Source organism: Cheilinus undulatus, linkage group 7, assembly GCF_018320785.1.
Source record: "Cheilinus undulatus linkage group 7, ASM1832078v1, whole genome shotgun sequence".
Lineage (NCBI taxonomy): Eukaryota > Metazoa > Chordata > Actinopteri > Labriformes > Labridae > Cheilinus > Cheilinus undulatus.
This window is the reverse complement of record NC_054871.1, coordinates 1,428,318-1,448,430: the sequence shown is the minus strand read 5'-3', so window position 1 is coordinate 1,448,430 and position 20,113 is coordinate 1,428,318. Positions and strand designations below refer to the sequence as shown.

The following is a 20,113-nucleotide window of genomic DNA, read 5'->3' as shown; positions in this document are numbered from 1 at the left end:
CTGGAATGATGAGGATGAACCTAACCTGCATTTCAGGACACACACACAGACAGATGCACAGACCTTTTCCATTTTGCACAAATGGGATATCAAGGAGGTTATTTAATCTTTTAAAAAATCTTGTAGCCAGTGGGCTCTATCACTGACTTCGACACCATAGATTTGTGAAAGCGTGTCAGTCACTGTGCTGACAGCACACTGAGAGGCTGTGACGTACTAAGACACCTCCAGCAGCCTCTCAGTGTGCTGTCAGCAGAGTGTTAAGTGTTGAGTACGTTGCACAAACTGAAGACATGGTCTCATAAACAGTGGCTCTAATTTTAGATAGAAGAAATAGGTTCTTTTATGATTTATTTTCCGCGCATCTGTGAGTGGCCGCTGTAAGGAATCATCAGTACACAAGGCTATTGCACAGAAATTTATAGGAAATAGCAGTCTCTTTATAAACTATTCACTTGCGTCAAACAGAATGACAGCCTCCTGCTGAGTAAAAATGATAATGAGAGCAGCTGTTTATGAGATCGTACAGTAAACTTTAGCTGAGAAGTCTGGCTTAATTCATAATGCTTAACCTAAATAAAGTTCATGAAATTCATTTTTTAGAAATATTATTACCATAGGAAATAATAAATGATGATTAACCTAAATCAAATCTGTTTTGTTACCATTATTATAGGAGTTAAATCAGTCAGACGTTGTCACATGCACATTTGCAGATGGAGCCTGTGCAACTGGTGAAGGAGTATGTGACTATCACATCAAGTTGTCCTTTCTTGTTTCATTATTATAATTCGGTATAATATATATTATATATATTATATTATAATTATAATGTGGTAATGATAAGAAATCCTGTGGAGCAGACAAAAATGTACACAGCTCCACAGTACAGCCTGTTAATAACTTGTTCTCGGCTATGTTACTCAAACTATATCTTGACATTAAAGATATTCTTAAAACTGTACGTGATATCTGAAATGGCGCTGCTCATATTTGCTTGCTTGAAGACGGCGATTGTTGCTCCACCATCACTGCGTAAATATGACAAGGAGTAAACGCTGTGCTGCTGTGTCCATCTGTCTCTCAGTGCCATTAAAAATGCAAAACCTTAAAGATTGTTCTTTAAATATAAGTTAGGAAAGGGTGCTTTATTAAACACTACAAATAAAGTCATATTAAATTATATTATATTACAGATATTAAAGAGAAACTTTGATGGACTGTAATATAGTATGTCAGAATTTTTCCGACCCTTTCCGTCAAAAAATGACAGACAATAAAAAACATCGAGCGCAACCTCTGCTCTGCCTCTCTAAAATTTTCCTTTTATACCCAGTCATGTTGCTGATCTGTTGACAGTTAACCATTATCAGTTGCAAAATTCACCTCCTGCTGTTTTTCATTTGTACCTTTTACTTTTCCAGCCTTGTGTTGCCCCGTCCCGACTTTTTTGAGATGTGTTGCTACCATGAAATTCAAAATGAGGTAATATTTGTCATGGAATGGTTGAATATCTCACTTTCAACAGCGGATATGTTGTTTCTGTTCTACTGTGAATCAAGTATGGGTTTATGAGATTAGACTATCACTGACTTCTGTTTGTATTTACATTTCACACAGTGCCCCAACTTTTTTGGAATTTTGTATGTATAAAACGTTGCCTCATTTCTAAATGTTCTTTATTTACTGTTCAAATAGGTCATCCTGAGCAGCATTGTCTTGCTAAAGAGGTGATGGAGAGAGAAGCTAACCAGGGTGAAAAACTGAAGAACTTGTTAACTTGTGGAGGGAATTCATTGGACAACTATGAAAAATTTGTTGTTGTTGTAAACAAGAGCAGTCCAGAGCAAGTGCAGTATCTTGAGTTTCTGAAAAAGCTGAAACTTTTCTGTGTGTTAGACTTTGACCCAAACTCTAACATTCAGGGTGGACCGTGTCATTCATACAGAGGCTTGAGGTGGGCTAACCTGCATACCCCCTCACAATATCAAGGGCAGATTGACTTAGTCATAAAGAGCCTTAACCTCTTCAAACAGACCAGCTGGGTCTTCTGCAATGGGAGACATGACCTCGAAAGGGACTCAGACAAAGAGCTGGACTACAGGAACTGGCTGAGGAAATCCTGCAAAGACATAGAGCACATGGTTTCATTCATTTGTAACCCTGAAGTTCTTCTCCATGGAAGAAGTCTCATCATATTCCTCCTCCTATCACCTGTAGAATCAGAAAAAGACCCCATCTATGACACCTACCGGGCTTTCCTGAAGCACATTGAAGAGGATATGATCATTCATATTTGTGAATCTCAGAGTACATATGAGAAATGGAGGGAAATTATACAAGAGAAATGTGACTTTGACATTGACCTACTGTCTATAAATGAGCTGAGCCTCAGCAAGGTCAATGGAACAATAATGGGCCTGGGACCATTCAGTAAGTCATCTGAAAGGCTACTCCCCTCCTCTGACTCCAGCTCTGTTGTTCTGAAACAGAGGGATGAAGACTTACTGAACGCTTTGGACATTTTATGTCTGAATCAGTGTGAAAATGCCTACGAAGAGAACAGTCCAGAGTTTAATGAGAAAAGAAAAAAGGTTGAGGAAGAATTCTACAGGGGTGGCAAAGTCAAATGGTGGAACTTCTACTTCTGTGAAAAAGACAAGCAGAAACCATTTATTAAGAGAGACAAGTATGAAAATGTGAAAAGCATGATCAAGAATCAGTTGAAAGAGTCAAAAGATGTGTGTGTTCTGCTCAATCTGTTTCACAAGCCAGGCTGTGGTGGTACCACTCTAGCCATGCATGTAATGTGGGACCTTCGTAAGGAGATTAGATGTGCTGTGCTGAAAGACAACGACTTATCAATGGCTGAAGTTGCTGTGCAAGTCATAAAACTCACAATGCTTGAAAGTGAGAAACCATGCCCAGTTTTACTGCTGGTTGATGACTCTAAGGAAACAGAGAATCCTCACAAGCTTTTAAGATGCATCCTTCAAGTTGCAGAGACACATTCAAACATACATGTGGACAAGGAACGAAGTTGTAAAGTCATCATCCTGAACTGTGTTCGTTCTCAATACCCAAAAAAGCTGTTCAAACCATACAAACCAGACAATCAGTTCATGACAGCTGAATTGACACCAGAGGAAAAGGATGAGTTTGACAAGAAGCTTGAAGAGCTGAAAGAAACCCATGAAAAACCTGAAAACTTTTACAGTTTTATGATCATGAAGAAAAATTTTGATCCAGAGTACACTGACAAACTTGCTCATGACAGCCTTGAGAACTTTGATCGCAGCTCAAAGAAGGCCCAACTTTTTGCCTTCTTAGCATTGCTGAACACTTATGTTTCAGAATCGGAAATCTCTCGCTCTCTCTGTGAGGATTTTCTTGGGATGAAAAAGATCTTCTGGCGAGAGGAAAGTGCACTGGACAGAATGGAGCCTTATTCAGACCTGCTCATCATTAACAAGGATGAAGACTGGGGTGGATATGAAGGAATCCGAATCCTTCATCACTCCATAGCATCAGCATGTCTGAAAGAGCTAGAGAGAAGCCACTCTTTCAAAGTGAGTGATATCACTATGGAGATACTGCATTGTGATCTGTTCTTCAGCAAGGTTGTGGTCAAAAAAAGATTCATGGACTCGATACAACAAATGCTGATTGTGAGGCAGCAAAAGAAAGACGGCATTGGCAGAGAACCCTTTTCTCAACTGGTAGAAAAAATTCACAGTGATGAAGGAAGACAAACTGTCCAACAGATCTTTGCAAAAGCATCTTCTAGGTTTGAAAATAGTGTGTCTATTCCTCAGGCACTGGCAAGATATTTGTACATCAAGGAACAAGACTTCCCAGAGGCTCTGAAATGGGCAGAAAAGGCCAAGAACATTAGAGCAAACCCATTCACGTTTGACACAATAGGACAGATTCACAAAAGCAATCTGAAAAGCAACAACCAGAGAGAAAAGCAGGAGACTTTCTGCAATCCAGACAACTTGAACACAAACATCAAAATAGCAAAAAATGCTATCACAGCATTCAAAAAGGCTCAAGAGCTAGCAAACACAGAGGATGAACCTGAGGAGGAAGTTGTTGATGACGAGTCAGACGACCACCCCAGAAAGTCATATAATGTTAAGGGCTACATTGGAGTGCTGGAAATTGCATTCCTGGTCTTTGAGATCCTGAGCAGATTGCCCTTCTTTGACAAAATGGATCCTCTAAAGAAGGTATATTTCCAGAAGTTCCTCCAAAAATCATTCCCCATCACCAGTGTGTACAAAGATGACAATGAAGAAAACCACAGGTATGAAGAAATCATCAAAGAACAAGAACATTTTCTCAAAAATCTGAAAACTGAGGTCAAAGAAACCTTTGACCTTCTTGACTGCTTCTTCACTTATACAAAAGTGGGAATCTCAGAATTTCAAGCAAAGAACTTTTCCATCGCCTGTGAACTTTTTAAAGACTATGTTAGTCTTTTCTGCAGTACACCAGAGGAAAAGAGTAAAGAACAACATAGCAATCCTAATCTCAATGTGAAAATTGATATTGAGAAAAAACGATTGTTTCTTGAAAGGAAACAGGCAGATACATTTGCAGGAATTCTTCAACATTTAGATAAACCTGCTGAAGAGATTGAGAGAATCACAGAATGCTATGCATTTTTGCAACAACAGCAGCAAAACATGAAACAGAAAAACCAAAAGACGAAGGAAAGGATCAACTACATTCTATCAAACGTGGTTCTTTACCTTCTGAAACCAAACTCTAAACATGTGAAGAGTAACAGCCATCTCTGTGATCTACTTTTGACAACTCTGCAGGAAGTAGGGCTTGGATATCCGTTCCCTGACCCATACTACCTGGCTCTGCTTCTGTTCTGGCCAAGCAACACAGGGGACCAAAGTGAAATTGGGACTTACGTCAGAGCAATTCGAAATGCATCACATAGACGCCTAACTTCATTGTTTCGAAACAGGAGCACTGTTGCCTACCTCTACTTGGGTAAAGAGAAGGGACTCCAGAGGCTTATTTCTAAAGCCAAACTCAATGAGACTTTCAAGAAGAAGACAAAGAAGAAGATGCCTCGTGAAGACTTGGCACAACTTTGGAGGAATGGAGACATTTTTAAAGAAAAAGCCATTATCAACTGCCTTCAGCGAGTCAAAGGAACCATTGAGCAGGGGGAAGTGTTTGCCAGTTATGGAAAACTGAAAATCCCAGTCCATCCAGCTTTGATTAGACATGTTAGTGGAGGTTCCAGCACAGAAAAGGTTTCCTTCTACATTGGTTTTGCTATCAATGGACCCCTTGCTTACGATATCCAGTTTGAAAACTGAGACTTAAAATCATACAAACAAGTACAACAACAGCACTGAGACTCAGTATTTGAAGAATAGGTGACAAAGGACATTTTCACCTTGGCATGTCTTCCTTATACCTGACAATGATTTCTCCCCATTCCTATGGTATCACTATGGAGATTCTACATTCTGATCTGTTCTTCAGCAAGGTTGTGGTCAAAAAAAGATTCATGGACTCGATACAACAAATGCTGATTGTGAGGCAGCAAAGAAAGACGGCATTGGCAGAGAACCCTTTTCTCAACTGGTAGAAAAAATTCACAGTGAGGAAGGGAGACAAACTGTCCAACAGATTTTTGCAAATGCATCTTCCAGGTTTGAAAATAGTGTCTATTCCTCAGGCACTGGCAAGATATTTTTACATCAAGGAACAAGACTTCCCAGAGGCTCTGAAATGGGCAGAAAAGGCCAAGAACATTAGAGCAAACCCATTCACATTTGACACAATAGAACAGATTCACAAAAGCAATCTGAAAAGCAACAACCAGAGAGAAAAGCAGGAGGCTTCCTGCAATCCAAACAACTTGAACACAAACATCAAAATAGCAAAAAAAATTCTATCACAGCATTTAAAAAGGCTCAAGAGCTAGCAAACACAGAGGATGAACCTGAGGAGGAAGCTGTTGATGACGAGTCAGATAACCACTTTGCTTACGATATCCAGTTTGAAAACTGAGACTAAAAATAATATGAGCAAGTGCAACAACAGCACTGAGACTGTCAGTATTTGAAGAATAGGTGACAAAGGACAGTTTCACCTTAGGCATGACTTCCTGACAACAAATGACAACTGTAAGGTAAATTCCAGTTTTGTAAATACTTTCTTAGTGTGCTTTTAACACTTTAAAGTTTAATAAATGAGGATGAAAACAAACTTTGCATCTGTCAATATCAGTATTCTACTTTACTTAACTTTAAGTTAATATCTGCTGATAACAACATTGTTCAAAGAATAACATGCATCTCTAGAGCATATCTACTACCTGTATTTTAACATGTATGCCTTTCATCACAAAATTTACAAGTCAGTGATTTAATTCAAGTTTATTCAGTGCATGTGTTCATATACTGGGTAAATTTCTGGACTTACTCATTGTGGATATGGACATTTACTTAACTGTTTCTGACTTTATGTCTGCCAGTGTAAAAATCAATAGAGTACTTAAGAGTTAACTGTCAGCTGTTAAACTGTACAGCCATGCAAAATGACAGCCGGCAGGATTAAGTGTCAATGTTTTTGTATATATCTTTAATATTGTCTTCTTTGTGAATAGTTGAACCCATTTTTTTTTGTTTTTTTTTTATCATGATTACCTTAAAAATACCATGTTACGTTTTCTAAGATCTACCTCACTTTTTGTATTTTTATTTAACTTTAAAGCATGGTAGAACAGAGATTAGTAGAGGTGGAAAAAATGTTATTTTTTGTTACTGTGTGAAGTTGTAATCGATCGTTTTCAACATTGTGTTAGTATTGTTAAAGCTGATTTTTAACTCTATATATGTGTTCAAATATAAACTACCAAATTAAAACTTTCTGTTTCCTTTGCATTGTTTCTTTTTAACATTATTCAATTATTTACCATGGACATTTTTCATATCAATGAAGTGTTTTATTTTTTCTGTGAAATGCCTGCACTGTTTTAGAATCAGTTCCACACAGAAGTCACACTAACCAAACACTTTCTGTCTTTGATGGATTTTTGTAAACAACAAATAAATCAGAGTATTGTTGTTTTGACAGACTAGGGTCTCTAGGGGAAATCCACCATTAATTGCCACACAGCCATTCAGAGCACAGGTCTGCTGTTGACCATTTGGTGGCAAGCATCCATATTTAATGCACCCCACATTCAGAGGGTCATGCCGACTTTTCCTCACTTAACCAGGAGGAATGTATCCCGACAACATTTATGTTAAAATCCTCTGTCGCACTCTCACCCGTTGAGCCTGCTCAAGCGAGCACCCACTTTAAAGCTGGCCAAACACTACACTATAATCATACCTTATGTTGGGATAAATCTTACTTTCCGACCAAGGTAAAGGTTTTAGGGGGATCTTCCACCAGATGGCAGTATGTGCAAGAAAGGCAGTGTCAACAGTTAAGTAGACAGCTATCAGCTGGCTCCGTTTATCCTTTCATTTAAATAAGGCAGGAGCCGCAGTAAACAACAAAAGAAAGTCACCCACCATTATTCCTTCACGTGCAGGTGCACACAATGGTCTACCTTGACCAGAGAGCCGACCCTGAACAACAGACTAATTGAACCTGCAAATACCAATACCATTTTTTCCTTCCTGATACGATTCTGATACCAAGGTGTTGGGTATCGGCCAATACCAAGTACTGATCCGACACCAGTCTGAGCTTTCTTTTTTTTTTAGATTTGTTTTTGGGCCTTTTCGTGCCTTTATTGGATAGAGGAGGACAGTAGATAGACTCAGAAACAGGGACGAGAGCGGGGGAGAGACATGCGGCAAAGGGCCTCAGGCCAGACTCGAACCCAGGCTGCCCACTACATGGTGCGCTCCTTCACCACTCGACTACCGGCGCACCCCCCAGTCTGAACTTTCTGAACTGACTGTTCAGACTAACAAATTAGTTTAGACCTGTATTTGACTCAGAGGATGGCTCAACTAATAGATTTGTAAATTAACAGCGTCTCTGTGACCCTAAATGTGTTTTCCTGCTGATTATTGAGTTTTGCTGCTAAATATTAAAATAACAATGATACAGGGGGCTGCAGCACAGGCTCTCTCTTTTTTTAAATACAAACTTTATTGAACTTTTCCAAATACAATATAAAACTTACAACTCGCATATTAACAATTGTTGTATACAGATATGTACTTAATGTATACAGTTGTATAAATCATTAAGTACATTGTACTCTGTCTCTCCTTTCTGCTATTTTGTGCAGCATCACGTGATTACGGAACAGCCTGCTATTGGCTGACAGACACAGAGAGAAACAATATGGCGGTTAGCATTCAAGCTAGCGGTAATAAATTATCATAATTCTATTAAAATAGATCAAAAAGACGTTCAGTATCGGGTTTACTGGTGTGGATTTAATCATTGAAGTCCCAAAAAGACACACAAGTTCCAGGCTCGCTGAAAATGCTGCCACACGGGATTCAAAGGCATCAATAGCGTCAGTGGGAAAACACAATGGCTAGCTTCAAGAGGAGAAACAAGTGAGAGACAACGATTTATGGTTTAAAAGTTATTTAACTTTTTATAAACTGTGAACTGTGAAACTTATAGACTGGCAGTATTTAAGCAGTATCGGACGTATTTCCGATACTGCTATCAGTATTGGAACAACCCTATAGGATATATAGATAGGCTTATGTAGAAGGCCATGAGCTAAAATGTGTCCGTTTCTTAAAGTTGTTCCTTAAATTTTTGTTATTTATGAATTTTTCTGTTTCCACACCAGTAAAAAATGTTACAGGTAAAGATAAACACAGTACAAAAACTCTTCTGGTTTGTGTTTTTCAAAGTAAAAGTCTGCTTCAGCATTTCTTTGGAGAAACTCCCATAATGGTTTTATTTTGAAAAGCTCCCGGAACAGTTCCACTATACACTGAATTGAGTCACTTGTAGGGGGCTTTACTGAGGTAAAACTATGGGAGAATGACAGTGTGTAGACAGCAGGGAGACAAAGCCAATGTGCAGCAAACTCACACCTGGTATGAAAGCTGGTGCGTGATGGAGCAGACACACACGCAGCAGATTCAAGCAGCAAAATATTCAGCCAGTCTGAAAAGGCCGGTTACTGAAATAGGGAATAAAATACCTGATGCTGCAGCTCCACACAGTGGTCAATTGTAGCTGCTACTGTCCTGAGCTTTTTTGCACCCCTGATAGAATGGATTACTGATGTGAAATCTGGCCAATCAGACAGTGTTGTGGGCGGGGCATTAGGGAGGCCGTTGTGAGTGTTAAAGGAGACAGAGGGGAAGAGACAACTTGCCAAAGAAGTACAGTAATACACCTTTTAGTCAATTGATTTTTATCAGTGATCTTTAAACTAAAAAGCAGATACAGCTGACATTAACCCTAGTAGTCGGGGAACTAAAGTCAGACAAAATGTACTCATGTAGATCTAAATACTGCAGTAAAAGGAACAAAAATAAATACCAAAGCATTTCTTGAACAATTCAATGACTTTTATTCTATGACTAAAGACAAAACAAAACTTTAACTGAAACATTTGATCAAGCATTTTATCGCTGAAAAGAACATAGAAGTAATTTTAAAACATTGAGGTGGGGTTTTCCAGCACCCACAAACTACTATAGCATAATCTGAGTTAAAATATGACCACAGATTAAAATCAGTGTCCACCAGATGGTGTTTAATCTGTACATTTATTCTTCATTTACATCCCCAGTATTACAGTATGAACATGTAAACTCATAAATAAACACATGGTAGGTTTGCAGTGATACTGGCTGAAGTCACATTTTAATGATACAGATGCCCGTCTCTGTTGTCTTTTATAGCAGACTGGTTTCAAACCAGAGCCCTGAGTCATCGTGCTGCATTCACTTACCCCCCGAAATCATCACATCAAAGCTGACTCGTTTAAACACAGCAGGATGTGATGACTATATTTTGCTTTTCAGGTTTATAACACAAATAACAAACTCACTACCCTTCATAAAAAACAAATTTTCTTGACAAATTGACAGAAATTCAGCTGAACAGTTTTTTGAAGAAGCTCTGGGCCTGTATTTATCCACATTTTAGAGAAGTGGTTTAGATTTAGGCCACGTTTACACAAAAATTTCAGCCAAAAATGGTAACCTTCTGGCTTTACGTTTCATCAGTGTCTGAGATGCCGGAACTTTCAAAAGCAGCACGGCCTCCATAGCCATCTAAACCAGTATTAGCCTCAGTCAGAAACAAATGTTTACTAGCCCTTGATGAGAGGAGGACTGGACTGAACTATCCAGTTTGCCTTTCTTTAGGACTACATAAACCATGATGGTAGGATTTACTGTTTTAGCTGAGGTTACAGTTGAGATCATCAGTATGAGGACTAATATGGGACAACTGACCGTAAGACTCATCCCAATTGTAAAGCTGAGTTTTAAGGTGGTGTCGAGGTAACGGAGTACTGGTTAGTTGTTTGTTGGGATGATTAGCTGTTTTTTTTCAGTGGAGGACAGTATTTGGCTGTTGCTAGCTGCTGAGTTATTATAGCAGCTAATACGCTATCTGGCTAACTTAAAGCTTACAGTGCCAATGTGTTTGTTAAATGTAGGTGTTATAAGAACTCAGGTTTACAGTCAGCTCAGATTCTACTGTGCTTGCCTTGGAGCGGTTTCAGACAGTTACAGGTTTCCCCAGTCTTGCTTCAGCATAGACATGAAGCTACATCACAGTGTTTCTGTTTTTTTGTTTTGTTTTGTTTTACTGCTGTTAAATACAGGTTATTGGTCACATGACTATCTAAAGCAAATGCCAGGTAGTTGTTCTAAATGGACAAAATTCTTAAGGAATGCTGGCTATTTTGGCCAAAGACTAAAAAAGCCTTGTGGAAACCCTGGCTGACTTTCTTCAGCTAACATCTTTAGTGTTAGCACCAATTCGTCACAATGTGTGGATAGAAAAACGGAGAGTCCAGTAAATGAAGTGTTGGTTATCAGGATGGCGTTGTCTAGCTCCGCCTCTCTTCCTTCCAACGTCATCACATCATTGGCAATGATTGATCATGTACCTCCATTTAGAAAGCATGAATTTATCTGAGATCCCCTAATCTGAGACAATGATCATCATAACAGACCAGAACGTGTCTAACACGGAACTTCTTTGAAAACAATTCAGCAGTTGTTTTTTGTGTGAACGTGGCCTTAGTTCTTCTAAAGAAGTGTGGATTAATTATTCTGAAATCGAACAGTCGTGTCTGTAGTGATGTTTGCATTTAGAAACGTGATATCTAGGAGTTCCTTTATGGCTGCTTGATTGTGAAAGAAAATCATGATCACTGATCCATTTGGTCAAAACTCAGACTATTCGTACTTCGAGTTCTCCACAACTTTCCTGACCTAAACCAGTAAATTCACAAGACCTCATAAAAACAGATATGGTATTTAGTGAGACCTACGCAGCATTCTCCAATAAACAGATAAAATAAATGAATTAAAAAATTCCCTTTTGTATTTTTGACCATAAATGGAGTCTAACTCTGGAGTGTTGGATGCCAGCGATTAGCAGGCTAAACAATTAGAAACACCTAGCTACAGTAGCTCCATCTAACAGCTGCTACCTGCCTGCTGTAACACTCTTTAAAACAGATGTAAACAACGGTGGACGGCTAGCACTGATAGCATCTCTTAGAAACTTCACATTTTAGTACTATTTTAATCTAACAGATGGGGGTAAAGTTGGTATAAACCCCCCCCAAAAAAGAAAAAGATCTACAAAAGGAGGAGTAAATAAAATGCATGTTAAGGCTTTAGCAGTTTTGACTTTAGAACTCGTCAAGTTTGAGCTCGTGCACAATTGATTATAGGGATGTGCAATATTGTTTATTTTTATGCCGAGATTTCAAACCCATTCTTGCCAATAACAAAACCAACAACAGTTTATAAAAGGTTCTGATTACAAGTCCAAAAACTTGATGCTCACCTTTAAAAGGGAAGCAAGGTAGGGAAAGGGTTAACAAATATTCTAGCAGGTTGTGTACAAACTATATTTTTATTTTTATTATCATTTTTTTAATCCAGTATTACTTAGGGTTGGGTATTGATTGGGTTTTTTCTGATATGTGTGAGTAAATCAATATATTTTTTAATAATTCTGTGCCTAAACAGTGCCTGAATAAATCCTTTTAAGAATAAAAAAAAAGTGTTTTAAAGGTGCAGTGTGTAATATTTAGCCTGGTAGCATTTAGTGGAACAGACTTAAAAAAAATTAAACAATATATATAAGAAGGTCTATCCAAATTAGTGTTTTATCACCTAAATATTTTTTTTTCCAATTTACTCACGATAAGCCTTTTATTCATACTTTGGGAAGGTCCCCTTCATGGACGCTGCCATCTTGGCTTCTTGCATGTTTCTATGGTAACATATAAGGAACCAAATAACAGATACACATTTTTGTCAATACACTGATTACCTCAGAACCCTGGCCCCTGCTGTGATCAGTGTGTTTGGGCAGCTATTAGTCTTTAAAAGAAATGCATTTTAGTTTTAGTCCCACTTTAGTCATTTCTATCCTTTTTAGTTTTAGTCTAGTTTTAGTCCATTAAAGTCCTCACATTTTAGTCTTTACTTTTACTCCAAGCATTATTTTCTTGCCTAAATCTGGTACCAAACCATGGTAGTGTGTTCTCTGCCAAACCTGGGGTCCCTGCTTTCTACAGCTGAGAGGCAGAATAGATACAGATGCTTTGTTTTTGACAGAAATATCACAGATTTTGAATGTCTGACAAAAACAACATTTTACTCTAGTTTTAGTCATCTTGATGAAAACTAAACTTACTTTTAGTCAGTTTAAGTCATCACAGATCTGTTTTTGTTAGTTTTAGTCTAGTTTTTGTCATGGAAAAAAGGCTTTTGACGAATAGTTTTGGTCAGAGTTTTAGTCGACAAAGTTAACACTGGCTGTGATTGAGATTGACCTCCCTGTTTTAGAGACTGTTCCAGCGACTTTAGACTCTTATGGAAGAGTTCAGAATCCTACTTCCTCCCAGCAGCGTGAGGGTGACACTGAGGTTTATCAGTGAATATATCAGCAAAGACCTGCAGCTGTTTTCAGTGGTGGACAATGGAGATTTTAGAAGGTTAGAAAAGCTGGAGCCAAAGCATCAGGATAGGTTTTTAAGCCTTTTTTTGCACATGTTGTAGTATTCACAGTGCAACTGTTGATTAATAAATGCAGACATCACTTTTTTCCAAGTCTTGTTTGTTGTTGTGGATTTTTTTGATACCTTAATAAATATCGTACTGTAGAGTAGTTACAAAGGTGTGAGATTTTGATGCTGTTACATCCCTATTATTTCTTTTAAAATGCTCATCCCTTACTGCTGGTATCCTCAGCTGATAAATCAGTTGTAAATATCAGAAATAATCACATCATCTGATACTCTTAACAAACTTTATAATGTGCTGATCCTGATATTACTGAGTATTGCTATAATTTGTAGATTAAACGGAATAATAAAAAAGGGAATAATGCATAAAAGAATGATCGAATGTGACGGTACGTTTCCCGAGCTCATTATTTTTTAAAGTTTGTTATAAACAGAACCTCCCCAGTCTGTTTGCATCATCATCATTAGTCTTTAAAATGTTTAACATGATAGAAAAGCGCTGACTTTTCCCTTAGCCTTTACTTATTTTAGCTGCGCTAGTTAGTGCAAATAGCTTGTTAGTAACAGTCATTAAGTAAAGGTAGCGCCCTACTGTTGGATATAAACTGAGCTACAGTAAAGCACACGCTGCAGAGCTTTACGCTACATTAAGGAGTTATTTTCTGCATTTCTAAATATTTTCATAGATGTCTGTGACGGTGCAGCGTCCTGCAGGATAAGCACTGGTACTGCCGTTTGATAAATACAGGCCCAGGTTTTAGTTTTTTTTTTTTCCCCACAGGATGTGAACACAGCATTTAACAACCCCTCGTCTGTCCTCGTCGATCAAACATAGATGCTTCCTGTTTGAATGTTAACTTGATTTTTCTCTGTCACGGGGACAGAACGAGGCGTTCTCCAGCTCCACTGTCCATCCGTCCTGGCCTAGCCTAGCCTAGCCTAGCCTAGCCTAGCTGAGGATTTTATGGTAGGGGTGGAGGGGGAGGGATGAGGTGAACGCCCTGATGTCTGTGATAAGGGTGACGTCCTGGAGCGCCGGCGAGGAGGCGGGTAAGAAGGTCAGCTCGTTGACCTCACCGTAGGCCGAGGAGGAGGGGGTGGAGTCGGGGCTGCTGGAGACGCTCTGCTCCGTCAGGTCGTTTTCCTCCACGCCAAAACCAACCACCTTATTCAGACACAAACAAAATCAACAAATGCTATAAATACAAGGGACTTACCAGCTTTTATACTAGAACTGGGAAAAAAATCGAGTTTGCATGAGTATAATTTAAATGAGATAAGGCCTAGAGTTGTTGCAAATGGACTGAATAAATGCACATACATTGTTTATCACCATTTAGCAAAAAATATCAGGATTTGAATATTGGTGTTATAGTTTTGTATTTTTCCTAATATTAGAACAGACTTACGTGCACACTGAGCTTCCTGCTGCTGTTTCTGTGCTCCATGAACCAGGAGACCAGCTCCTCCTGACTGAAGAGCTTCAGGGCCTCGATCTGCACAAAAACCAGCAGGTAAGAACCGGAGACCTGCCGCCTTGACTGGCTGATTGTTAGTCACAGGATAGTTAACAGCTAGTGTTTATGATTAATCCATAGTAGTAATTTAGAAAAGCATTTCTAAACAGTCAGCTTGGTGCTACACATGGAACGGTCCGGTCTGGATCGGTACATGAGTGGTAAGCAAACAGGATACTGAGACTTCCTGTCTGTTAAAAGGACATGAAATAAGGTTCAATCTAATTTGAGTTTATTAGCAAAAGGACTGTGTAGATTAGGGGTGTCAAACTCAATCACAGCAGGGGACGCATTCTGAATTTGGGTCTAACCTGAGGGCCTAACAGGGTCCGTATTTAACCACTGACTGTCAACCTAAATGATTTTGAGATTAGAAGGACAACATAATAAGTTAAAAATTCAAAATCTGAGATAAAAAGTTAAACTTGTAAGTTTTAAAGCTAAAAACATGACATTTAAAGTCAAAATGTTGTTTTTAAAAGGCAAAATATGAGATAGAATACTGAAAACATGACTTGTAACAGTCAAAAAATGAGAAAGTTTCAAATTCATAAGTTTCTAAAGTCAAAACATGAATTAAAATAAAATAATGAGTTAAAAAAAGTAAAAAATGAGATATAAAGTCAAAGTTAGGAGTTGAAATGGACAGTGAAACTGAGATAAAACTTTTTAAATCATGATATTTAACAATCAAAATATGAGACACATCAAAATCATTAGTTTAAAAGTCAAAATACATATAAAAAAAATAAAAATCCTGAGTTAAAAAAGTAAAAAAATGAGACAAAAATCAAAGTTAGGAGTTGAAAAAGGTCAAATCATGAGATAAAGTCAAAATCATGACTTTAAAAGATCAAAATAGGTTTTAAAATTGTAAAATTATGAATCTAAAAGGTAAAAATATGAGAGAAAAAGTTAAAGTTATGAGATGTAAGGGTTCAAATATGAAGTAAAAAGTCAAAACCATAACTCAGTGTGAGATGCAAAATTGAAAATTTAGAGAAAACACTAATTTCTCCTAGGTTCCTGATTTTTTATCAAATTTTTTTCACTGTTTTCTTGTTCTAATTTTATGACTCAACAAGGATGTTAGAAATCATCAAGGTTAAGTTTACTTTTTTTTATCCTGGAGGAAATCTGCAGACCTCACACTGGTGGGCCGCTTCTAATAAATACATCATATGATCTGGTGGGCCGGGTATAACTGCACCACGGGCCGGATTTGGCCCACGGTCCTTGAGTTTGACATCCTTGGTGTAGATTATTAAACATAAATGCATCATCATCATCATCTTAATCCACATCTGCTGTCTCTTGGTTTGAAGAGTCTCTTACCTCCTTGTTGAGCCGTTTGAAGACATACTGCTGCGTCACTACCTCAAACCAGTTGCGGTCCACTTCCTCTCCTAGGTGAGCGTCCTCACACTCCTTTAGCTTGATGAGAGCGGTCACCTGTGTTTTAAACGCCTCCTCGCTCAGACTCGACAGACGCTCGCCGAAGCAGATGAGGAACTCCTCGATCTTCGCCTCTACGAACTCTGAGCTGGAGGACCAAAAAAAAAAAAGAAACCACTCATTCATCTGGAGCACAACAGAAAACAGAAATACTAAAAGGTTCACAGAGGTCAGCTCACCTGAACTTAGTGGCCTGTGTTTCCACGGTGACGGAGAATCCCAGCACACCTGAGGTGTTCCTGCAGGTTGGGTACACCTGATACCTGAGAGGGATAATCAGACATCATCAGATCTCTTCATAACCTGCAGCAGGAACATCACCTGACACACTAGACAGCTAACCCTGTTTCATATACATGACTGATCTCTGTATGTAAGCCTGAAACTGACCCCAGTGTCTCCTTTGTCCTCAGGAAGTCAAAACACGGCTCCTCCATGTGCATCTACGGAGAAATGACAGACAACAGATAAAGAAACCAGGATTTACAAGACTCGCCTGTGTGCAGCTACAATAAAAAAAAATAAAAATACTCACCACCATCAGCTCCATCAGGGCGTGCTCTCTGAGGTTCTTCAACCCCGACTAAAAACACAAAAAGCATCCATAAAGTCAACAAGATTAGGAACACGAACACAAGGCACTGATAACTTCTAGGGATGCTCTTAGGGGTTTATTGAATTAAAATGTCCAAATATGAGGTTAAATGTCAAATGAATCAGTTTTAAAGTCAACATATGAAATAAAATAAAAAATTATGAGTTTTAGAGGAAAAAATAAGATAAAAGTCAAAATCATGACTTTAAAAGGTCTAAATAGGGTATGAAATTTCAAATTATGATTCAAAAGGTAACAAATATGAGATAAAAGTCAAAGTTATGAGATGTTAAGGTTAAAATATGAAAAAAAATTCAAAACCATAACTTTTAGTCGTGTGAGATGCAAAATTGAAAATTTAGAGAAAACGCTAATTTCTCCTAGGTTCCTGATTTTTTATCAAATTATTTTTACTGTTTACTTTTTCTAATTTTTATGACTCAACAAGGATGTTAGAAATCATCAAGGTTTAGTTCACATTTTTATACTGGAGGAAATCTGCAGACCTCACACTGGTGGGCCAGTTCTTTTTGTGAACAACTGTTTATTGAGTTAAGTTGACAACACATAAACACATGTACACATGCTCTTAAAGATTAAGACAAAATTCACAGTGTTGAACAGAAAGCATGACATCTGTCATTTCTCTAATCAGAACCTTATATATATATATTAAAAAAAAAAGAAAAAGGAAAAAAAATACAAATAAATGAATAATAAATAAATTCTGTCAAATACATCCTCACTGTGCAACAGCCATTCCTGAAGGTTTAATTGCTATTTGCATCGAGATCTGCATAGACTAAAAAAAAAAGTTTATACTTGCATAAAAATAGGGGTGTCTGTCAAAAATGACACCCCTGCTTCAAACTTATTAATTCTTTTAAACCTTCAACTTAAAATGCATGTGGCATGTTTACAAAAAATACATGTCTGCAAAGAGATCAATAAGCATATACAGCTAGTTGTCAACCCCTCATTTATCCCCCTAATGAGTGACCGTCCCACCCCCCATTCCACCCGCCCACCCTGTTAGCCCTCCCTTCTGCTGGCAAGAGACTGTACAGCTGAGAGAGCTTCAGACCAAGACCTTAAAGTTTTCCCTTTAGCACCATGAAACCGTGCAACAGAGAGTTCAAGGGACAATATATCTGATAGCAGGTGCCACCAGTGGTTTAATGACAGTGAATGTGGTGGTTTCCACTGCGTTGACAGAATTTTCTTTGCAGCAGTCAGACCAGAGAGCCAAATTCTTTTCTCATGTATAGACAGTGGGACCTTGGAGCTGTCATTGAGCAAGCATAATAAGGGGCAACATGGAATCTCCTTACAAAGAATTTCAGACAGGGATTTTGTAACGTGTGACCAAAAATACTGTACCTCTGGACACTCCCAGAACATGTGCAGAAAGGAACCAATAGAACCAGATGAACAAAACTGGCATAAGGGAGATGAAATGAGCTTAATCATATATCTAATTGTAGTTGTTCAATAAGACCTGTAAATAAATCTTAAATGGATGGATTGGTGATTAGGGTTTTTGGATGCCTGTTTAATATTTGCTCAGATAGTTTCCTAAGCTATTTCAGAAGAGATAGAATTTAAGTCTTTAAGCCAGGTCGCCTGAATAGGGAGAGGATTGTCCTGTGTTTTCATTATCCAGGAGTACAGTGTTGATACAGTTCCTTTGGTCATGTTAGTGCTGTGTAAATTATTTGTAAGTTCATGTTTAGGTAAACCAGAGTTCCATGGTACTCCATACGCCTTCAAGGCAGAATGGAGCTGTAGATAAAGAAAGAAGGAAAAACCAGGTAAGTTCTACTGTTGTTGTAGTTCTTGAAATGAGTGGAGACCATGCGCACTGAACAACTGTCCAAGTAGATAGATTCTGTTATTTGAGCAGAGAGGATAAGCCAGTGTCCAACCACCAAGCAGCAATTATAGTTATGAAATAGTGGGGTGTAGTAATGCCACTTTTTATTCAATTTAGTATATTTAATCACTGATTTCCATGTGTGTAAAACATTTAATATTCTAGAACCAAAACGCATCTTTGCTTGTTTAGAGGGGACTTCTGCATAGATTAAATCCTGTAATCTGTGTGGATACACTAAATTCTCTTCTATAGGACGCCAACTTGTGGAGTTTGAGGGATCCAACCAGGATTTCAAAATACGAAGTACAAAAGACCAATAATAAACCTTAAAGTTAGGGACTCCCCATCCTCCTGCTGATTTTTATTTCTGAAGAGTAGCCAGTTTTATCCTTGGTCTTCTGTTATTCCAGATAAAACATGAAATTAAACTGTGCAGTTTGTCCCAATACCCTGTCTGTGGATTCAAAGGAAGCATTGAGGCTATAAAGTTAATTTGAGGTGATATCATCATTTTTATAGTTGAGATTCTGCTGTCAAAGGATAATGGTTTTGATATCCACTTGTCCAAATAGGTCTTGATCTTATTTAAAACTGCAGTGTAATTTCTACTGACAGTGACTTCTAAACTAGGAAAAATATCTATGCCTAAATATTTAAATTGATTGACAATTGGAATATTAAAACAGTTCAAATCCTCAGTGGTATGGTTTAAAGGTAGCAGAGCAGATTTTTGCCAGTTTATTTTATACCCTGAGATAATATTGAAGTCTGAAAATTACTTTAAGGTATGGGTAAGTGACTATGAAAGCTTGCTAATAAAAATAAGAACATCATCTGCGTAGAGTGATATAAGGTGATTGGTAGAATTTACTGTAATAGGAATAATACTGGTGGATTGACGAACTTCCTGTGCGAGTGGCTTGAGGGATAAAAAAAAAAAGTGTCAATAGCGGGCATCCCTGGCGAGAGCCTCTGGAGATGGGAATATATTGTGAACGGGTCTTGCCTGACAGTACCATTGCACCTGGATTAGCATAAAGGACTTTAACGTAGTTGATGAACTGTTTTCCAAAATCCATGTGATCTAGTAGGGTCCAGGGATATTCCCACTCAAGTCCATCAAAAATCTAATCTATCATAAATCTTATGATCATAACCAAATGATTCATGAAAGATGAGTCAGTTTGAATTTTGGGCTGTGATAGAACAAAAAGATGCAGACATATTCTTCAAAATAAAAGCACATCACAGAGTTTTAGCCACGCTTTTCTCTTTATACATCCATGACCCACTTGGACCCTGACCCAACAGCTGAGAACCAAGGTACAAGTGGACTCAGGCCCAGTTCCAGAGTACTGTTTGCTTTTTTGACACTGTTCAAAGGGACTTTGAGGTCAAAGTGTACTCAGATCTGAGTCCCTAATGTGAAATCACACCCAAGGCTTCAGCTGCTTTGAGAAGTTTTCAAA

At 38.2% G+C, this 20,113-nt stretch overlaps 2 protein-coding genes across 4 annotated transcripts in view; one reads left to right on the top strand and one right to left on the bottom strand.

Moving 5' to 3' along the window:
- The window catches only part of LOC121512860 (sterile alpha motif domain-containing protein 9-like), a 28,642-nt gene extending 21,765 nt beyond the window's left edge, over positions 1 to 6,877 (top strand). For both annotated transcript variants that reach the window (XM_041792367.1, XM_041792365.1), the window contains exon 4: positions 1,699 to 6,877. In XM_041792367.1, coding sequence (XP_041648301.1) covers positions 1,699 to 5,345 — 3,647 coding nt within the window. In that variant the 3' untranslated portion in view covers positions 5,346 to 6,877. The remainder of the gene's footprint in view (positions 1 to 1,698) is intronic.
- Positions 6,878 to 12,859: 5,982 nt separating this feature from the next.
- The window catches only part of nrd1b (nardilysin b (N-arginine dibasic convertase)), a 34,274-nt gene continuing 27,020 nt past the window's right edge, over positions 12,860 to 20,113 (bottom strand). For both annotated transcript variants that reach the window (XM_041792368.1, XM_041792369.1), the window contains exons 26-31: positions 16,709 to 16,756; positions 16,564 to 16,616; positions 16,353 to 16,436; positions 16,054 to 16,261; positions 14,611 to 14,697; positions 12,860 to 14,366 (exon numbers count right to left, since the gene is read on the bottom strand). In XM_041792368.1, coding sequence (XP_041648302.1) covers positions 14,151 to 14,366; positions 14,611 to 14,697; positions 16,054 to 16,261; positions 16,353 to 16,436; positions 16,564 to 16,616; positions 16,709 to 16,756 — 696 coding nt within the window. In that variant the 3' untranslated portion in view covers positions 12,860 to 14,150. The remainder of the gene's footprint in view (positions 14,367 to 14,610; positions 14,698 to 16,053; positions 16,262 to 16,352; positions 16,437 to 16,563; positions 16,617 to 16,708; positions 16,757 to 20,113) is intronic.